The sequence below is a fragment of the Tiliqua scincoides genome, chromosome 1, assembly GCF_035046505.1.
Source record: "Tiliqua scincoides isolate rTilSci1 chromosome 1, rTilSci1.hap2, whole genome shotgun sequence".
NCBI lineage: Eukaryota > Metazoa > Chordata > Lepidosauria > Squamata > Scincidae > Tiliqua > Tiliqua scincoides.
This window is the reverse complement of record NC_089821.1, coordinates 131,641,952-131,662,808: the sequence shown is the minus strand read 5'-3', so window position 1 is coordinate 131,662,808 and position 20,857 is coordinate 131,641,952. Positions and strand designations below refer to the sequence as shown.

At 40.5% G+C, this 20,857-nt stretch overlaps 1 protein-coding gene across 5 annotated transcripts in view; it reads right to left on the bottom strand.

The window, feature by feature from the left end:
* The window catches only part of AGAP1 (ArfGAP with GTPase domain, ankyrin repeat and PH domain 1), a 389,814-nt gene that overhangs the window by 253,283 nt on the left and 115,674 nt on the right, over positions 1–20,857 (bottom strand). For all 5 annotated transcript variants that reach the window (XM_066637277.1, XM_066637250.1, XM_066637243.1 and 2 more), the window contains 3 exons: positions 18,029–18,156; positions 12,398–12,553; positions 5,356–5,448 (listed from right to left, as the gene is read on the bottom strand). In XM_066637277.1, the coding sequence (XP_066493374.1) occupies positions 5,356–5,448; positions 12,398–12,553; positions 18,029–18,156 (377 nt within the window). The remainder of the gene's footprint in view (positions 1–5,355; positions 5,449–12,397; positions 12,554–18,028; positions 18,157–20,857) is intronic.

Below are 20,857 nucleotides of genomic sequence, written 5' to 3'. Positions count from 1 at the left end.
TATGTTCAGATCCCTACTCAGATTACCTCTACTTTTCTCTCTGGAATCTGAAGGTAAAGAAAGAAAAGTAATGCTTTTCTAACATGCCACCTTTTAAGGAGAAACGTGCACTACCAAATTATACTGTATATACTGCTAGATCTCATTGAGGAAGAATCAGTAGGGCTACTACAAAGGAAAAATCCAGATTCATAAACCTCTTTGAGTTCTTTGAGAGTGTTAATAAGCATGTGAATAGGGGGTACAGTAGACACTATAAATGTCTGAAAACCTTTGACAAAACCTCACCTGAGTAATCTTGGTAGTCACAGGATGAAAGGATGGGTGCTCTTATGGATTTATTACTAGTTAAACAACAGAAAGCAAAGTGGAGTGCTCACAGCAGAGGAAAGTGGCTCAACCCACTGGTGTAGCTGGGGGGGCACACTAAGTTTTGCAGGGAACCTCCCTGCAACATGCAAGCAGCTCTTCCCCTCCCCTTTGGAGCTGTGGGGGGGGGGGGGAGAAACGGAGGTGAATGGCTCTCAAGGGGAAGAGGAGGAGACACTTGCATGCTGCAGGGAGGCCCCCTGCAGAACTTAGTGCGCCGCCCCCTCTAACTACGCCAGTGGCTCAACCAAAGGATATGTATTGGAACCAGAGCTACTTATCTTGTTTACAGATGCTCTGTAGTTAGAGGTAAGCAGAGAAGAGCCAAGGTTGCAGATGATACTGAATTATTCGGAAAGATCCAAGCAAACTACAAAGAATTCCAAAGGTTTCTTTCCAAACAGGGCTCAATGTAATTGATGCATGTTGGGGCACAAAAAATTTCAACTTTGAGTTGAATTGCTCACTAGAAACATCCATTTGGTGCACAGTAGAAGGTGAAAAAGGAAAATCAATGAAAAGGGAACAAAAAATTAAATGGATAGTATAAAACTCTTAGATTAAAATCCACTTTTCAACAAAAAGTTCACAAGGCAATTTGCATAGCAAAGTTGCTTCCCTGTCCCGAAGGGGCTCACTATTTTAAAAAAGTGGGGGAAGACATCAGCAACAGCTACTATGAGGTGTACTCTGCTGGCATGAATAGGGACAGTTTGCTCTCAACCTGCTGAACATAACACAGCCACAACTTTAAAAACGCATCTCTTGGATCAGCTGAGCTATGGTGTGACCATATTTGGAATACTGCAAGTGCTGGTCACCCCAACGGTATCATGGAGGTGGAAAAGATTCAGAAAAGAGCAAACAGAATAATAAGGGGGAGAGCACCTCCCTTATAAGAGTGCACAAAGTGTCTGGAACTTTATTGCATAGCAAAAAAAGAATACTAACGAATAGCAGTTTCTGAGGAGCAACAGAGGGCAAAAGTGATTCCTTTCAAGTTCCGATTATGGACTTTCCAGAGGCATCTGGTTGGTCATAAGAACGTAAGAACAGCCCTGCTAGATCAGGCCCAAAATCCAGCTTCCTGTTTCTTACAGTGGCCCACCAGATGTCTCAGGGAGCACACAAGAAAATAAAACATCTGTTGCCACTCCCTTGCATCTGGCATTCTGAGCTAGCCTACTTCTAAAACAAGGAGGTTGCACATATTCATCATGGCTTGTAACCTGTGATAGACTTTTCTTCCAAAAATCTGTCCAATCCCCTTTTAAAGGCACTTCCTATGGCAAGGAGTTCCAGAAAGTACATGGTGAGTAAGCAAGATGATGAACTAGATGGGCCTTTGATGTGGATCCAGCAGAGTTTTTACGAATCTCACTGATCACATAAATAACCAGAGAACTTTACATAAAGCATGGAGCCTCTTCCTTCGAAAAGAGACAGCAATTCAAGGATAGCAATAGAGTGAAAAAAGCATGTCGCCACTGAGCAACAAAGCCCACCTATTATTTTGCATTATACTGACTAAACAGACACTGGGACAACTGACAGTACCAGAATGAATACACGACTATTTTATAATTTTTTTACATGTGCATTTGTTCTCCATTTCTCTAGACACATTCCATTCACACACAAAACCTTTCCCACTACTCACACATTCCATTCATACACCCATTCTCAAACACAGAGAAGCCATATTTCATTCAACTGAAGCCAACACCAATGTCCCATGGTGTTTAGCTCCCTTTTTGTCTCATTGAAAATTGATATTTTCCTGCAAGTCCATACATTCTGTGCTTGAATATGATACCAAATTCATTTCTCTAGGTGTGCCTTGTAGATTATCTAAAGCTGATACAGACGTAAAAAACAGCATATAGAAAAGTTTATTATCACCTGAAGCAGTAGATTTTCCTTCATGTATGAAATTCTATTTTTCTCTCTCTTGTTCCCCTTTTTCCTTATGTTTTGCATTGTAATAATAGCAACCCCCCCCCCCAAAATCAGCTTTCTATTATTCACTATTAGAAAATAGTTGCATCACAATCTACACCTGATATTTCAGAAGGTTTCAGCCTGAAAGATGGTATGCAAATACACTTTAAAAATCTGAGATTTAGCAGTTTGATCCAGGCCTTCTCAGTATACACACTCAATCTCTTGAAATTCTTTGCTCAGGAACACTAGCCAATGTAGCTCTATTCTGGCCTGTAGGAACAGCAGAGGCAAGTACTTACTGTATATCTTATCCTTCCACCATATCAAGTTATTAAAACCATCCTATTTAGAAGTATTTGCTATGTTGGAAAGGACTGAGCATTAGTTACTGATGGAACTGCTACCCCTATGGCAGCATGATGGTTTTAGGGTTATCAGGTGATTTTATTTATTTTATTTGTTATATAAGAATTGTTTACTTGTATGAAATGTTGCTGTAAAATGTTAAGTTGCTATGAGAGCTTAACTGACTGAGGCTGCAATCCTAACCACACTTTCCTGAGAGTAAGCCCCACTGAACAAAATAGGACTTACTTCTGAGTAGACCTGGTTAGAATTGTGCTCTGAGAAATGGAATATAAATTTTAAAGATAGTGCCCCATAATAGAAGGCTGGGCTGGAAACTATGAACCTAGGGATATAGATTATGACAAATAACCACAATGAGAGCGAGAAACAAATGAAAGCCAATCAAGATTATGAAGGGCGGGGACTACATGACAGAGACTCTCTCAATATACTGAGTTAGGCAAGCAGTAGTTAGTGTAATACCACCATCAGAGTCATTCAAGACACAAAAATATAGCATACCCCTTCCTCAAGACATTGGTGCTACTTCTGGGTAACAAGTTTCAAATAACTATCAGAGCACAATCCAAACTGATGTTTCCACCAGCATGGCCGCCCCTCTGCTTGCTAGAGTGTCATAAACATACAGTAAAGCAGGTTTGTGACTCTTGGGAGTCAGCTGCACTGGTGGAACATCCTGTGCCAGCCTGTCAGCACCTGATCTGAGCCCCTGGCTGCCAGCTGAGGTAAGTTTCACACTAGGTGGTACAGGTGTTGGAAGAGAGTGGCAGGAGGGAGTGCCAGAGCAAGGAGGGGAAGTTTCTGGGTGGGAAGGTGAAACAGGAGGTGGGATGGGGCAGGATCAGTGGAGGCCTCCTCTGCTGCATCCTAATCTCCTTCCTGAACCTGGCAGCCTTACACAGGGCCACTCAATCTTCCACCAATTATATAGCTGATGGAAATCAGTCATCCCACAGAGCTGGCTGGGGTGTTACTCAGAGTAAGGAGAAAAATATCCCCTTACCCCAGCGAGACCACCAGCCAGCTCCCAACTAGTGCTGGATATAGCACAGGCCATGCAGCATGGCTGCACTAGTGCTAGTTAGGATCAGGCTGCCATTTGGCTATTACATATCTATTCTCTAATCAGGCTAGTAAGAACTTGCAGCTCATAAGCCATGCAACCCATAAATCACATACTATAGAACTGGTGCTTGATAACCTGGCCACAAGACAATAGCAACAGGAAAATTATTGCTAAGCTATTAGCAGACCACAATACATTGTTGAGGTGACAGGTACAGCAAAGGGGCTAGGAGTTTGACAGGGAGCTTTAGTAGCTTAAAACAACTGTCTTTAAAAAAATATGCATTAACACCAGTCCAAGTTGTAACAGAGCCCAGCACTCATATTTAGTCGTCAATTTCTACTGTTTCATTAAATGAATACCCTACTGGATCACATGATAGAAAATCTGAGACAATGCATAGGTAACATGGCAAATCTCACTAACGTGGCAGCTCATGAGCACCAATGTGCCTACATGTATTAGAGATAAGACAAGTGTCAGAAACATTCACTTTTCAAAGCATTTCTGTACAAAGAACACAGAAACACTTTAGTATTAATGCAAAAAACACACAAAAAATATTCTGACCATTTTTAACACCACCATTTTAGTGGTGTATGGAAGTTCCCTATCAGGTTTTATAGCCACCAAACTCCTAAGGCAACACACAAACCTAAAACGAGTTTTATAGAAAAGGCAGTCCTTTGCCACAGGAGACTTTTCCAAGTTGGATAATGGAGATTAAGGGGGCCTGATTTTGGCAGTCAGTAATCCAAAATTACCAAATACAAAAATTCAAAATGCTTAGCTTGCACAGCATAGATGTAGCTATGTTTTGTTGAATGTCAGAAATCATGAATCATAAATTTCATATAAGAATATGTACTTTCTTTTACACAGCACTGTTCACTCCTAACAGTGACTTTTTCTGGGTAATGGAAGTGTACCTAAACTAGTCAAACAGGCCAAAACAAATCCTCAATTTCAAATCCTATCGTCTAATGAGGAAGTTTAATTAAGGCCACATACTATGGCTGTAAATGTTCTCTTATATAACAAGGTCTAAATGAAGTTACAATTCCTTCATTAGCAAATTACAAACAAGAGTGCACAGCTGACACACCAGCTATGATTATCACAACTAATTGCCTCGTTGTTGCAAATCAGTCTGGAACAGTGTTCTGATGTCCTTCTGCAATAGCAAATGAGGGCCACATCGGGCTATTTCTGTGATCACAAGGGGCTCTTGTATAGCGATCTGATTTACCCTTGTCGACTGGCAGCAAACGGCCCAATCAAAGCACTCTCTACAAAGGCAGGCTTTGAAGCCAGCTCAGCCTAGAAGCACGCTCCATATGCAGGCCGGCAGACTGCACTTCATTAGGCCTGTTGTCACATTTTCCCTCTTCTTATTCTAATGATCCTATTTTAATACACATAGGAACCTCACCTAATTGATGTCAAGTGAGTGACTTCAACATTCATCACTGGCGCACATCAAACAAATCTTGGCACACAAGCACAGCATCATGGTGTTTAAGACCCGAGGTGTGTCTCCAGCTACAGTGTGCATACACGTTAGTGCGCGAGCACACACACATACACACACACACGCACAGATATACCTGTTTAATTGGGATTGCGCGGCCGCTTCCAATACTATCTGCTCTGCTCTCCAGTCCTTTCTTTTCTTTGTCTGGGTCGCTTCCTTTCCGAGACTGCAGTGCAAAAGCAAAATTAACATGGTTAATACTTTGATTCATGTGTTGTGCTTTACATTTTTTAAGTGTTTTGGTTCATCAGACAATGCATCATACAATGCACTGACTAATTATGTCTATTTACAATACTCACTAGCATGTGAACATACAAGTTTTTTAATGACCCAGTGTCACTTACTAAGAAACCAACACAAAACAGATACGTACAAAAAAATTAATGCTGGAAGGAAAACTGTGTGCCTTTCTACTTAGGCATCTTCCTATACAAGTGTATATACTTAATTATCATCTGATGAGATTTTAAAAGGCTATTAACTACTCAGCAGTGTAATTTTATGGATTACCTTGATTAGAATTAAATTTCATTTAATTTCCTCTTTTACTACTTTCAGATGATTAAATATTATCAAAGTCAAACCAGCATTACTTGGAAACCCTAGCTGCTTTGAAAAAGTACACAAGTTGCAAATACTGACTAGTTTTATATGTATACCTTTCTAAATATAAAACCTTATGAATAAATGCAATGAAGCTCTAAGTTTCACAGGGTTTTTTTCTTTAAAATAGATATTTTATTATCTGTTAGATTTTATTTTTATATTGCAACCACTGCCTACTCAAAAACATTTCATGAAATAAAAAACATTCTGCTTTTTTACAGCTGAGGGACAAACATATGCAATTCTATTTCAATCGAACTTCATATCCTCCTCCTTTATTGTGAAATAAGTAAATCTACATATGACAGATTTATTTTATTATGAGCAAGATCTAAAAGTCATCCTCCTTAATAACTGTGCTGACAAGTGACAACTTCACTCCATTACTTTTCAGTGGGAACATTACTCACATAATATAGAAAATGGGGAAACATTTTCATGTGCTTTTCAAATCACAGATGATATATGAAGTTAACATGCTGGCCATGTCCAGTGCCACAATGGAATGTTAGTAAAAACCAAAGTAATGTGAAACTGTGTGCTTATCTTTAATGTACTGAAGAACTGTTTAAAACATCCAAACCTGGAATGTAAATTAAAATAGTCTCTCATAACTAGTTTCTATATTTTATTTCCTGACTGGATATAGGAAAAAAGGAAAAGAAATTTTTTTTTTAATGAATACTACTTATCAACACCACACATTGTGTACTAGGTCATAGTGTCAATAACTCCTGGAGGGGACAGCTGGCACACTCACAGCATAACTCAGTGGTGTGGCCAGTAAGCTAGCAGTCACAGTTACAGTACCCTCCACTACCGGCCACAACCACTCAAGTTATGGAGCATAATCTATTCATCTGGCTCTTGCATGCTATAGTCAAGGTTCTCTCAGATCTACTTGCATCTTTTGCCAGAATTCACAATTGGCTACAGCAACTTCTGTTCCTACAGCTAATGAGGTATCTCACTATAAACCACAGTGGTAGATAACTATTTTAAATAAATCTATAAATAAAATAAAGAGGCCTTCTACCAGGCTCTAGTGCCCGCGATGGCTTCCTCTAGCTCTATATATTCTACACAGCACACGTTAAAGATCTTTTGTTACAGCTGAATACAGATTGGTAGTAAAAATATTGGTTGTACCTATTTGATGGCAAGAATGTATCCTTTAAAAAAAATACAGAACACAAATTTATGATAACAAAAACTAAAAAAAATAACAGTGCAGAGGTTAGGGGCGATCAGCCTCCTTTCAAGTCTGCAAATATGTGAGTGTGTAAACATGTCAATTCTCCCAGTCCTCCGACGGCAACTACAAATTGCTTGCAAAAGACTAAGACCACCACAGGAATTGGAAGAGAGTTGTTTTGTTTTTGCCTTTTATCTCAGTGTGTACCAGATTACTATCAGGGGTGTTTACATAAGATGGAAAAAGTTACCACAAATTTGACTAACAGTGATTTTACACTGGATTTATAATAGTGGTTTTCACAATCTTAGAAGCTGTGATATCAGCTATACATCAACTGCAGCTAACTGTATCCAATTTATGTGGATACAAAATTATTTGTGCTAGAGAACAATTACTGTTATCTGGCTGCTCAGAAATTGGCTCAAGCAGCATAATCAATATCCCTCCTTTCCAAGGGAGCATGGCAGACATATTTGCCCCCAATTGTCTGTATAAGGAAAATCAGATGGGAAAGCCGGTAGGCATTCAGATATGTACAACTGAAAGAGCAGTGAAATAGTTAAACACACACAGGATTTAGGATCTAGCAATATTAATGCACTCTAAAAGAATAGATGCAAGTGCTGCCTTAGCAGACCTGTAACCCTACTTTACAAAGATTAAAAAAAATCATTTTTATTTTTAATAGTTTTTCAAAGATATAACAAAATCACCCAATTGTAATAATTAGATATCATTAGAATCCACGGCTCAAAACAGTCAAATTTTCATTAAAATGATTAACATTCAACAAAAGGCATCAGTCAAGTTCTTTAAGCAAACACAGCCTTCCTTGTAGTATATAGTCAAACAGAAATAAGTAAATAAGATCTGCATTCTAAGGGCCCAATCCTATCCACCTTTCCAGAACTGATGCAGCTGTGCCAATGGGGTGTGTGCTGCATCCTACAGTAGAGGGGCAGTTACAGAGGTCTCTTCAAGGTAAGGGAAAGTTGGACAGGATTGGGCCCTAAGAGCTACAGGGATAGTTAGATTGCTTTGCCAACAGTGGTAAGTACTAAAATGATTCCACTTCTACCAATAAAGTTTGAAAATACACTATCCTGACAAAAGCTATCCTGCAATAACCTATTTCCTTTAGAGAAACCATAGCAGTAATTATTGTGAAATTCACTGGCTGTTTTGAAACTAACTGGGCAGTCTGCTTGACCAAACATAATTTCAGGAGCTATAATGAACATTACAAATGTTAAGACTGAGTGACTTTGAATAGTTTACTGTCTCTTAACTACTTAAACTAACTCCCATCATGGCCCCCCCCCCCCAATAGAGAACATAAACTCTTTAATCATCTCCTTGTAATACTCTGGGTAGTTGGTAAAGAAGTTTTAATATTAAGTTTTATAAGTTGTGGAATTCTAGTATTTTGTTGATAGCTACCACTATAACCTCAAACTCAAGTGGAAAATGAAAGAATAGGAGCTGCGGTAGTTTGCTCTTCCTAATAGTGATCTGTCAGCATCATTGTAGAAAGACTACTGAAAAAATAAATCTGCTATTTCTTCACTTATTATTGTGATATTTTTGTTTGAACCAGTAATTCTAGTGCATTTTTTTAAATCATGGAGCAGTTTCAACAACACATATTGTTGCTTCCTACATGGATGATGCAACTTCTAACAATACTGATGTTCACAAATATTTATAACACTTGTTCACACACTGAATGTTCCATCAAAATGAGTTTCTCCTCTTAAAGCTACAATTCTTAAAGTGTTTTTTTCTCAGCCAAACATACAGATTTTTAATACTAGGAACCAAGCTACTTATGTAGCATTATTGTTTTAAAAAATCTAAAATGAATCCCTTTGAGGCAGTTTTACGATATGTGCATATGCTTGTCACAAGCAATATTTGTTTTTAATTCTTCAAGTTTTAATTCTTTAAATCGACTTTCAAAATTTATTTACAATGCCTCCACAGGATTTTAAGCAAAGTACAAGCAGACACAGAATCAGTGATTTCACAGCAAATGGATTCAAAGAATCTTTTGTAGGGACCATGGCCAAAGTAGGAAGCCTGTTTGTATTCCTTGACAAATACTGACATCTAGCGGAGAAAGTTATACATTTGCTACAAAAAATTAACATTTGCAGGAATAAATTAACAAGAACACAAACATGGTTGTGTAGGCACTTTTTTCAACTGGTGGTCCTTATATTTAGCAGGGGAAAGAGTATCTGACCCTCTTCGCACTAGCACAGTGTCTTTTCTACTGGCTGTTTGCTGGAGTTTCTTCTGTATCTTTAGATTGCGAATGCTTTTGGGACAGGGAGTGGCTAGTTGTTTGATTTGCTCTGTAAACGGCTTTATGAACATTTTTATTTTTGAGAAGCAATATATATATATAATTAATAATAAACTGCAGAAGTTTTGATTTTGCAGGAAACCTATACTGTAGCATAAATTCATGATGTTTTGATCTACTCATTAGATCCCTTTCCACACACCACTGTATAGCATAAAACAGGGTGGCCCAACCCTGGCCTTGGGGCCAAATCTGGCCCTCAGGGAGCCCCCAGTCTCCAAAGAGATATGGCCCTCCAGACATTTGCTACAGCCTGCACTGTCAATTGTATGACCTCTCACATGAGGTGTGGGATGAGGGCTCCTTCCGCTGTTTGCTGTTTCACATCTGTGATGCAGCAGCGGCACCAAAGGCAAGGTTGGCCTTGCTTTGTGCAAGGCCTTTAATAGGCCCTGAGTTATTGCAAGACCTTCATTCATTTATTCAATCAAGTTCCATCTCTAATATATTCATTTATGTAAATTTATTCAAATTTGAAATGTAAATTAATTCTTTTTTCCATGACACAGTGTTAGAGAGATGATGTGGCCCTCCTGCCAAAAAGTTTGGACACCCCTGGCATAAACCATAAAAGTTCAAATATCGGTGTCAGTAATGTTTGATCAGGCTCTGTATTGTTCAATAATACAAGACTATGCAAAGTAACTGGTTTATTTAAATATATAAGTGCACCTGCTACAAACTCAGAGTGCAACTGAGATACCTCCTATCACCAAGGACACTGAGTAGTAATGATACTGGAGCTCATTATTTAAAATGAGTATTTCCACTCTCCCTCTAGAAGTCCTCCCAGAGGAGCTAACAAAAAGATAATAGCAATATAGAACAGTAGTCAACTGCAACACCAGTTAAAATCAACAATTAAATGCCAAAAAGAAAAGAGTTTTTACTGGCAACTGAAAAGCAAAGAGCAAAGGGGTGTGATGGAAATCCTTGGGGAGGGTGTTTCAAAGATGAGGCATCACCATTAAGAAAGCCCTGTCTCTGGTATCCACCAACCAAATTTGCTTCCAAAGTGCATCAAGAAACAGGAATTGAGAAGACAATTAAAGGGCTCAGTTAAGATCATATGGACAAAGATTAAGATAACCAGATCCCAAGCTATACTCTAAAGGTCAAGGCCAGCACATCAGATTGTCTCCTTAATTCATTTCCGATTTAATTGACTTGCCACACATTGCCTGCACAAGCTGTTTCTGAAAACTGTCTAAAATACTTTCCAAACTCATACAAATATTCTAGATCAATGCAGAAAGGCAGTTCAATATGGTCATTTCTCAAGTCAGTATGGTCCAGAAATGTCGAACTGTAAAGGCAGCCTCCTTGTTGGATTGAGTACTCATCCTAGCTAAAAGGGAACACCAGACACTCCCAATAAGAACATCCTTCAGGCACAGCACTGATTTTTCACTAGAGAATCACGAAGGAGGTCGGTCCCATCCCAGAAACAAAGCAAATACGCTCAACAAGTTCATATTACCTTCCACCCAGAATTCCCCTTGGACCAACGAAAAGTCAAAATCTCTATTTAGTGGACTAGGAAAATTCACTTCTGATATTAAACAAGGATTTAAAAACAGTGACTGCAAATCTAATATAACTGGAAATCTAGATCAGAAACATTCAAAATAAAAATCTATAGTAAAGTTACCTCACAACTTCCATGAGGATTATGTTCTAGTGCAATGTTGTGTGGGTTGGGACCAACCAGGTGGGTCATGAGCCAATTTCAGGTGTGTCCCCATTCATTTCAATATTTTATTTTCAATCTATTCGACTTGATGCTACCATGGTATGTGACCGCATTTGGGGAAATGATACAAACCTGTACTTTTAACAAGTTACTATGTATATTCTTTTAACAATGATAGTAAATGGGACTTACTCCTGGTCATGACATGACTTCTGGTGGGTCCTGACAGATTCTCATTCTAAAAAGTGGGTCACGGAGCTAAATGCGTGAGAACCACTGTTCTAGTGCATAAAGCTAAAATCATGTTTACTCAAAATTACCTTGAAAATTCCCTTAGATCCAAAAACTACTTACTGTCTCTTTAAAACTACAAGAGGCATGCAGATCTGAAACTGACTGAGGGAATAGCAGCTTCATTTGCCAATCTCAGGCTCACTCTGAGACTTGCATTTAGTCAGTGGAATGGTGGACAAAATCATCTGCACGATTTGAATTGTTTTTTTTCTTTGATTTTTTTGGTTTTGCTGAGTACATGTAATGTGGTTGAATTCACACAAGTAATGAGTACAAAAGATGCAGGTCAACTGTTCAATCACACATAAAATGAATGATCAGCAGCATAGGTACATATAGAAGAAGCAAATTAAAGGAACTCACAGCTGAAGGGGCTAGCATTCCCCCCCCCATTAGTACTACACAGGTCAGAAAATTACAAAAAAGTAATGCAAATCAACCTCTGAGACTGCTTCAGAAATGCATACAAAATATATGCCAAGACTGGATAAAAAGCCATCAAATCACAACTAATGCAAGTGGGGGGAAACCCTGTTGGGAAAAAGGACGCCAAGTGGAATCAGAATGAGGGGGTGGCAGTGGAGGCACATATTTTGATCGTTTCCTCAGTGAATGAAATATTGCCCGCATGTGTTCTCATGCATGATGAGAATACTACAAAGGGGGCAGCATTTTATAATATACCTCATTATTCCAAAATCTTCCCAAATCCAAACTCTACCTGCCGTTTTGCTCATATCCCCACTCCTAAGTCCTCCATGACCTTATTCTTCGTTTAAAAATAAGCTCCAAGATACAACTTGACATTCTGGGTTGCTGCTGTTAGTTTACTTTCCTTTTTAAAAATAAAATAAATAAAACATTGACACAGGCCAGTATAGATAGCAGTATGCAAGTATATTAAAGGATAATGATCAATAAACATAGAATTGTTCATCTCCTAGTTCTCTCACCGTAAAAAGGTTGGACCGACGTTTGGACTGTTTACGAACAGGTGTTGGAGTACTGGCAGTGGGCGGAACATCAATCCGTAGTTCCTTCTGGCTGGTGCTTGGAGTAGACGGCACAGAGGAGGAATAATCACTTAAACTCCCACCTCCGTTGCTGGTCTGGAATGATTAAAATCCATTTTAGCAGAAAGAAACCCAGCTACAATTCATAGGCTTAATCTTCAATAGATCTAGTTCTAAAGTTCTATTGAGATTTTGTACTATAAAGTGGTTACAGATTTTTTTTCATTCAATCCCTTTCATTAGAAGAGTTTCTCTCTTCTGGCATAGCAGTGTTATTAAAATACAGTAAGTCCATCTCATCCACATGATGCTGTGATGTTTTTATGCCTTTTAAGGCATTCTGAGGCCTGGGAAAGCCCTCTGGGGGCTTCCCTGAGCCTCAGAATGCCTTATAAGCGAAAAAGTCACTTGCAGGGGTGTTTTTTCACCTCTCTGGGTCATTCTAAAGTTCCAGGCCATTCTGAAGTTCGCAGAGGCAGTGGGTGGACATGCGCTGCCTCTGCGGGCTTCAGAAAGTCCTCCAGAGGGGACGGGAGCACAACTCCATCCCCTTTCATGGGAGAAAGGGCAGGAAAATTGCAGATTTGATTATCCGCAGTTTTGGTATCAGGGAGGAGTCCAAGAATGGATCCCTTGTGGATACTAAGACCCTACTTGTATGCAGATACAGCCCTTTTGGGATACATCCTCCTTTTGGGAGTGGCGGGGAGGGCAGCCAAAGGTTTTGTTAGCAACCTTGGAGAAAATATCTTCACAGTGCCTAATGGTGTCCTGCAGAAAGTTGGCCTTGTGGTTCTTGGGACTGCCTATTCAAGCACTTTTGCCAGCCTTTTAGTCCTCTGCCAGCTAAAGGAACTGATGACTGGGGGCAACACTTCAGGAAAATCTTTGGGAACAGGCAATTCTGGTCAGTATGTTAGAGCCCAATACTAAGGGCTCTAGCATCAGCAATAACCTTGTACTGCCAGCACTGGGTGTTGCAAACGTGTCATAAAGCACATTTACGGCAACCGGAGAGGAAAGGGTGCTGGGCCTCAGTGCTGGAAGGACGATGACGAGCTGCTGGCAGTCAGCTGCAATACTGGATGGAAGTGTGACTTCTCAGGTGGGGGAAGTATTCCAGGGCAGGGGGAGGATGGGGAGGGACCAGCCCATGAGGGGGAAGGAACTGGTGGAGGCCTCCTCTGACGGTTCCTATGCACGGAGTCCAGCTGCAAAGCCAGACACACGGCTTTTCTTGTCTGTGCTAGCAAAATAGCTGGCACAGATGTGAGTAGCTCCATTGTGGGGCCTGGAGCTTTCCTTGGGGGAAGAGGACAGAAGTCCCCTTAGGTGTTGTGTTTGAAGAGAAGTTTACATTCCTGAACTAATCAGCACACCACTGGAGAACCAGGAAAAAGTAATCATGTTAAGGCCGGATTTCAAGTTTTAGATACCATTTTTCTTCAGAATGCCAAAGCAGCAAAAATTAGAAATAAAGTGGTTTGGATGGTCCTCAAGGATAAAATAAGAACTGACAGAGATGAAGGCACTACACAGATTTTTTTTTTTTTGACAGGAATTTTTTTCATGAGCCATACCCATTTTCCATAGAAGATAACAGATTGCAAATGATACACAAAGCACCAAACAGCTCTGTGTATTGTCCACTATGGTCTGCTTCAGACATTATGGTATATCCTAATGAAGTCACCCTAACATTTCCCAGGCACCTGCCCAGATCAGCAAACAATTACATCAATTACTCAAGTTATTGCTGGCCAGCATTTATGATGGTCCGTGTTGTGCAATATGTTTACTTCTCAGGGATGACTGGCATATATCTCAGAAGGTCTTATAACAGACAGCCTTGGAGCCCAAGCCTATCCATCTTTCCAGTATTGATGTAGCCATGTCAATGGAGTGTGTGCTGCACCCTGCAGAGTGGGGAGGCAGTAACAGAGGCAAGGAAAGGGAATGTTTGTTCCCTTACTTTGGGGCTGCACTGCAGTTGCATCGGTGCTGGAAAGTTGGTTAAGATTGGACCCTGATAAAGAGAGGCCATAAATCTATAAAACAGTATATACCTAAGTAAGGAGCCTGAGAAGGGGGATCGGATTCCTGCACAACACTGGGGTCCTTGCCTACATAAGGTCAGGCCTACATAGGGCTTCCAGGGTCATGCCCATTTAACTTGTCTCCCTCCCCTGGGCATCAGAGCCGAGGCAGTAAGAGGGTTTGCATCTTTTTCAGGGCCTTATCTCCAGCCTCCCAGGGCTCTGGAGTCTCTCTTCCCGTCAGCCCCGTCTCATTCCTGGTTCACTCCTTATATTCTCCTGGCATTGGCTGGTCCCTCCTCCCCTTCCTGGTTCCACTCTCCCTGCCTGGTTGACTTATGGGTCCTAAAGCTCATAAAAACATAAGAAGAGCTTCACTGGATCAGGCCAAAGGTCCATCTAGTCCGGCTTACTGTATCTCACAGTGGCCCACCAGATGCCTCAGGGAGCACACAAGCTAACAAGTGACCTGCATCCTGGTGCCCTCCCTTGCACCTGGCATTCTGAGCCTCCTCTTCCAGGAAACAGGAAGGCTCCTGCAGATATCTGCCCCATGGGAAGGCGCGCTCTGCATAACCGGTAGATAGCTCAAGCTCTGCACTGCTTAGTCCTTTCCAGGACCTCCCAGCCTGTAACTGGCCCTGTGCCTGCTGAGCAGGCCACTCCCTGGATCAGATAAGTCCGGCCCCAGACAACCTGCTTTGTCTTTGTATATTGGCAGATTGTGGAAGATCCATGTTATGCCAAGAAGACAGTGTTCTGCACAATCTTTCTCTGATACTGTCCCTTCATTATGGGGTTAATCTTTGTGAACTTGCACTGTTAGTCTTACCAAGAGGCATTCTGGGCAGTATGCTAATATCAGAAACCTGGATGAAATCATCTTGCCAGGATCAGCTACTGATTGCTATAAAATGGAGACTTAGACACCATTTAAGAGAATCTGCATCATCAGAAGGAAGCAGACAGAATGAGAATAAAGTTGCGCGGGGTCAGCTGCAGATGGCCCACCAGGAATGTGAATGAGAGGAAGATGTCTAGCAGAGGAAGGCCACTTCTGTTACAGGGACCTAAGAATGTTTGTTTGTGTTATCTGCTCCTGGGAAACTTGTTGCTTGTGCAGCAACCTGTAATAAATTTCAGCTTCTATCTCTTCTCCCATTAGTCTGCTCATTTTGCCTCCATATCTGAAAAAAACCTTTGCCCTTCTGGCAAAACATTTTCTCTAAAAAAAATCCAAAGAATTAAAATCTTGCATAAGGTTTGTACACATGCTACTTGCTTGTGGAGAGCTGCAATTGCTTCCAGGTAACCACTGAAGCAACAACCACCTCAGGTACATGTTGAGGTGGCCAAATGCTGTTGCCAACTAATCACACAGCTCACGGCAGCTAGGGTTGGACAGTACACTTTAGTATAAATAACTGGCAACAGCAGCATCAAGTCATGCCTAGTCACTTTCCAACCATCCAGCCATATTTGTCCACTAGGATGAAGAAGCAGGCTGGCTAATCAGATAGAAATGGACAGGGTTTCTGTCTTGGAACTGTGCTGTTTCCTGAAGGGGCACTGCTAAACAACAATTCTACCTGCTTTTTCCATGGCTCAGAAAGCACAGAGAGAGTCAGGTAAGGCTGCCATGTTGGCAGTGCACTTTTCCAAATGTTTTGAGTGCATGAGCTGCCAGAATTTCTGAAAATGAAGCAACCATCTTTCTTTGCTGATACTCTGATTTTGTATCAGTATGTAATCCCTTGCTAACTGCTCTTTTGTTTGATGTCAGGTCATTTATTTCAAGATGCTTCCAACATTAAAAGATTCATTGTATAGATTTCTCATAGTATAGTAGCCAATTTTTAAGCCATTTCTGCCCAACATTGCATATACGCAACTGGAACCAAAAGTGTACACCTGTGGGGCAGGCAAAAAATGGTTTAACGTTTTAATTAGTATAATATGATTTAAAAATTGTTGGCATCGTTTGACATTGATGTAATGTGGCATAATTCCCTTGTCAGGTTTAAACACACCTTTAAACACACCTACACACATAGGGATATTTTAAGAAAGAGAATACAAGAAAAGCTCCACTAAACCTACGCAGGTTCAGACTGTGAATTGCTTTCACATACGACACTGTACAGCTTCATACAATATATTTTAAATGCACGAAAAATGGGATAAACACACATCTGCTGCTTTATAACTTATGAGAAGTTCTTCAGACTATGCTAATCTCTGTTTTCCAAAGCACATATGATCTGTTGAGGTTGCTTTGCTTTCTTCGGTGGCGAAAGAAAATCAAGCACAAGGAAATTTTGTACACATTTTCTACATTTGTGTCTCTCTAAAGACTGAGCACAAACTTCTTTATTACTGAGAGGAACAAGCTAGTTCCTATGCCAAAACTCTCTTTTCAATGCCAGCCTCAGCAAGTAAGAAAAAAAACTGAAGCCAAACACAGACAAAACTAAAGTAGTGGTGATAAGCAAATCCAATAACAAATTACTGATGCAATTAAAACACACTGGTAACTAAAATTTACAGTTTGGGACAATGACAGTGCTATGGTGGCCCGTTCTCAAGCTGCGACCTTTCATTGAGGTTCCTATCCAATTGTTCCAATGTTTATTTCTTTATAATATTAGGGAGTTCGGATTATGTTTTATTTTTTTATCTGATATTTCCTGTGGCAAGAAATATCAATTTCTTGGATATGAATATTTATATCATAAAATAAACAAAATGTTCTGAGTTTGTCACTGTCTGAAATAACTGGATTGAGATATTGAAAAGAAAGCTTTACAATGCCAGTGCCAAGAAATGCACTGCCTAAGTTCCTCTAGTTAGGACCAGGCAACCATCACCTATGTCCACATAACATGCTCTATGAAGTTGCCATGATGGTGTTTCAGGTTTAGGATAACACTCTGAACCCCTTCCTAAAAGGGAATAATGCAGAGCACATTGCACCAGCACTTCAGTATCTGCACTGGTTTTCTAGTCTCTTTTGGGTACTTTTTTTAAAAAAACGCATGTACCCCCAAATTGCTAGAACCCAACATACCCAACAGTTCAAGTAGCAAAGAGACACAGAAAAACTATGGCCAAATGTCTCCACTCAGAGATACAAGTGTATTTTAGAAGTTATTGCAAAACTATTTTGAAGCTCTTCCAGCCATTTAAGTTGGCTTTTATAAAAGTGAGAGTGTATTTTCTTAAATTTTTGAATTGCTCTGTAATTATTTTAATTTGTTTTATTCGGTATTGTTACCTTTTAAAACCTTCAGATTGGAGAGCAAAATAAATTTACGTAAATTAATTAAAGAAGGAGAACCCATCTAAGCACAACTGAAAATATTTATTTATAGCAACCAGTCTTGTGCCCGGAGTTGTCAACTTCCCAAATTCTAAACTTAGGTATTCCAGTAACTCATGATGACACAGAGAATCAAAGTCATTTGCACCAGCATAGTCACCTATATAAATCTATGCTGCAAAAAGACATTAGGGTGGTTAACAGTTTGCTGCATACCTGACTGATATGTACTGCAGAAACCTGGGCTGAACAAACAGAAGAGTGACTTGGAGAGTTTGGTAATGATTTGCAAGGACCTATAGAAAGCTGCTGTTTTTTTCTTGTCGCTACAATCTTCTGTGCAACTGTAAAGACAAAATAAAATGATTTCATTTTCAGGAAGTCCACTCATTAATGCAACAATTTGATCTTTCCAGAATTGGAACACCATGTTCACATTTAAGGAACAAATGCATCATCTGATCAGTTAATATAAAATGGTAGTCATGTGACTGATGGGTATACAAGTGAGACCAGGAAATCACTGAAAAAAGAATTCACACTTATAAATCTTTTGTGGCTTGAAAAAGATATAGTCTATAGGCACATCACAGAGCTCCTGAACATTAGATATCACTTTCAGTCACAGTAAATACAAGGAACCGTTTTAAAAGAATTAAGCAATCTCACTCTCATTTCTTTTAGTTTCCACATGAACGAATTTGCAATAAGAATTCTTAATTGAATCATTTGTTTCAAGAGAATGTTAAAATACCTTGGCTGATAAGGAAATTGTACATTGTCACAGTTTTAAAGTTATTCTGAATGAAACACAGACTTGTCTACTAGAAAAAAAGGATTATTGTTGGAGCGGGAGTATTAGTTCTTCTAACAGATCTGTACAACACTATTTTAAATTCAAATTTAAACCTGGCATAAGCGCTTTTCATGCATGCATTTTGAATGAAGATCTGGTGGAAAGAGAGGGAGGGCAGCAGAAGCAGTCCTCCAGGAACACTTATTCATGACCTGAATGGAGCCGCCCTTGCATGCAACAGAACAAGAAGGTACCGTAGTTTCCACACAACCAGGGACCCTGCCTTTGAAGAGTTCCTGAACATGTCACATAAAAGAAACTCTGATCATGTCATCTACTGATATAGAGCTGTGTATGTGCGGACTATGTTCAGATATTGAGCACAAACACACAGTGGGGGGTACATGCTTCTCTCCTCTATTTGTCCATTCAACATGCAAACTGTATCCATGAAAGGTTCTTGTAGTAAACAATGTGCATCAGATGTATATTAGAGTTACAATCAAATCAGTGGATCTTGTAGATGGTCACAAAAGATATTGAACAGGAGCAGAAAGTCTGATGAAATGCAAGATCATCATGTTCAAAAGCATTTAACGGTTCTATTTCAAAAATACAGATCATGATGTAACTCTATATCAGGGCTGGTCGAACAGAGGGCTGGACCTAGGGTTTGGCAGAATCCTGCCATGCGGTGAAGCAGATCTTTTGCTGCCCATTCCGCTCCCGTATGGTGAAACCAACTTTTTGGTTCAGGTTCCACTCCCTCACAGCTTGTTCTCCTGAAAGACCTGGGCACCAGGATACTTCGGGCAGTCATGTCTGCCCGGACATTCTGTCGTGCAGACTTCTGGGATGTTGGGCAACAGACTAAACATCCCAGAGCATCCTGGTGCCTAGGACTACCAGGAGGACGAACCACACAGGAGTGGAATGAAAAGCTGTGGTCTGGACAGGGACTGCATTTTCCGAACTCAGCAGTCACGACTTTGGGCACCGCTGCTCTATATAATGATTGGGCACAGGTATATTAGATAAGAGTTCCAATCACAATTTTATTTGAGAGAGAAATCACACTCTAGTTAGACTTAATAGACTGCACAAAAATTTAATTTCGTTGAATGTTATCATAGTTTGGAATCATTTGGGGGTTGCCCCCAAAAGGCCCTTTTCTTAAGTCTGATTGGCAGTGTGGGAACCACTACAATGCAGTACCTTCCCATAGTATCAGATTTATTTTAAAAGCTGTGGGCCACAAATGGAAGGAACTTACACTGTGACTCCTTCCCATGTTGCTGCAATTACTGAGAGGGAAGATGCTAGAATGGGAGGGGGGTGGACACAGGAGGAGCTTGGGGCAAGTTTTGTTATCCAGTTATGCAGAAAGGAGCAATGGAGCATAACTTCCACACTACCATTGTAATGTAAGGATGGGTGCAATTCTGAATGTTCTGTTCAAATCAAAAGCCATTTTTGGAGAAGAAAAAGTACATTAAGAAAGAATCCTTTAGACTCCTAGTTTCCATCAGGGTTCCTTTACTAAATCCTTTCAGTGCCACTGAGAGTATGATTTATTGTTTTCTTGCACTTTGCCTATTTAAAACGGGGAAATTAATACTTACCGTGAATCCCCCTTCTCAGTGGTCTCCATGTTCAGGTTAGTCTTCCTTTGGGTAGCTCCCCCTATCAGGATAGGCAGGACAATAGAAACAGAGTTCCTGAGGGGGCGGGGCTGCCTAGACTTCCCCCAGGCTGTCCAAGCTTGAAGACCCCTCCCAATTCTGCAGTCCAGGAGATGCATAACATTCAGGCGATGAATGGAAGAAAACTGGTCCTGGCTCTGGATGCATTGGCTGTTGCGACATTGTGGCTCCAGTCATCCTGGGCTTGTAGGGCAGTCATCCTGTCAACTGGGTGTGTAGAGGGGGCTTGATGTAACCCATCCTGACCTATAGCGTTGTCCCTGGGGACTTGCCTGTGGACACACTACCCTGACCTACTGGAGCCCTTCCTCTTTTTTTTGTGCTTCAGCTGTGGGCAGACTAACCCAAACATGAAGACCACTGAGAAAGGGGATTCACGGTAAGTATTAATCTCCCCGTTCTCCAGTGGGATCTTCATGTTCGGGTTAGTCTTCCTTTGGGATGTGCCCAAGCTGTGCTTCTCAAGGGTGGGAGTCGCAGGAAGCGTGTAAGATGACACTCTGGAGAATGCGCTTAGCAAAGGCTGTGTCTCCTGAGGCGAAGGTG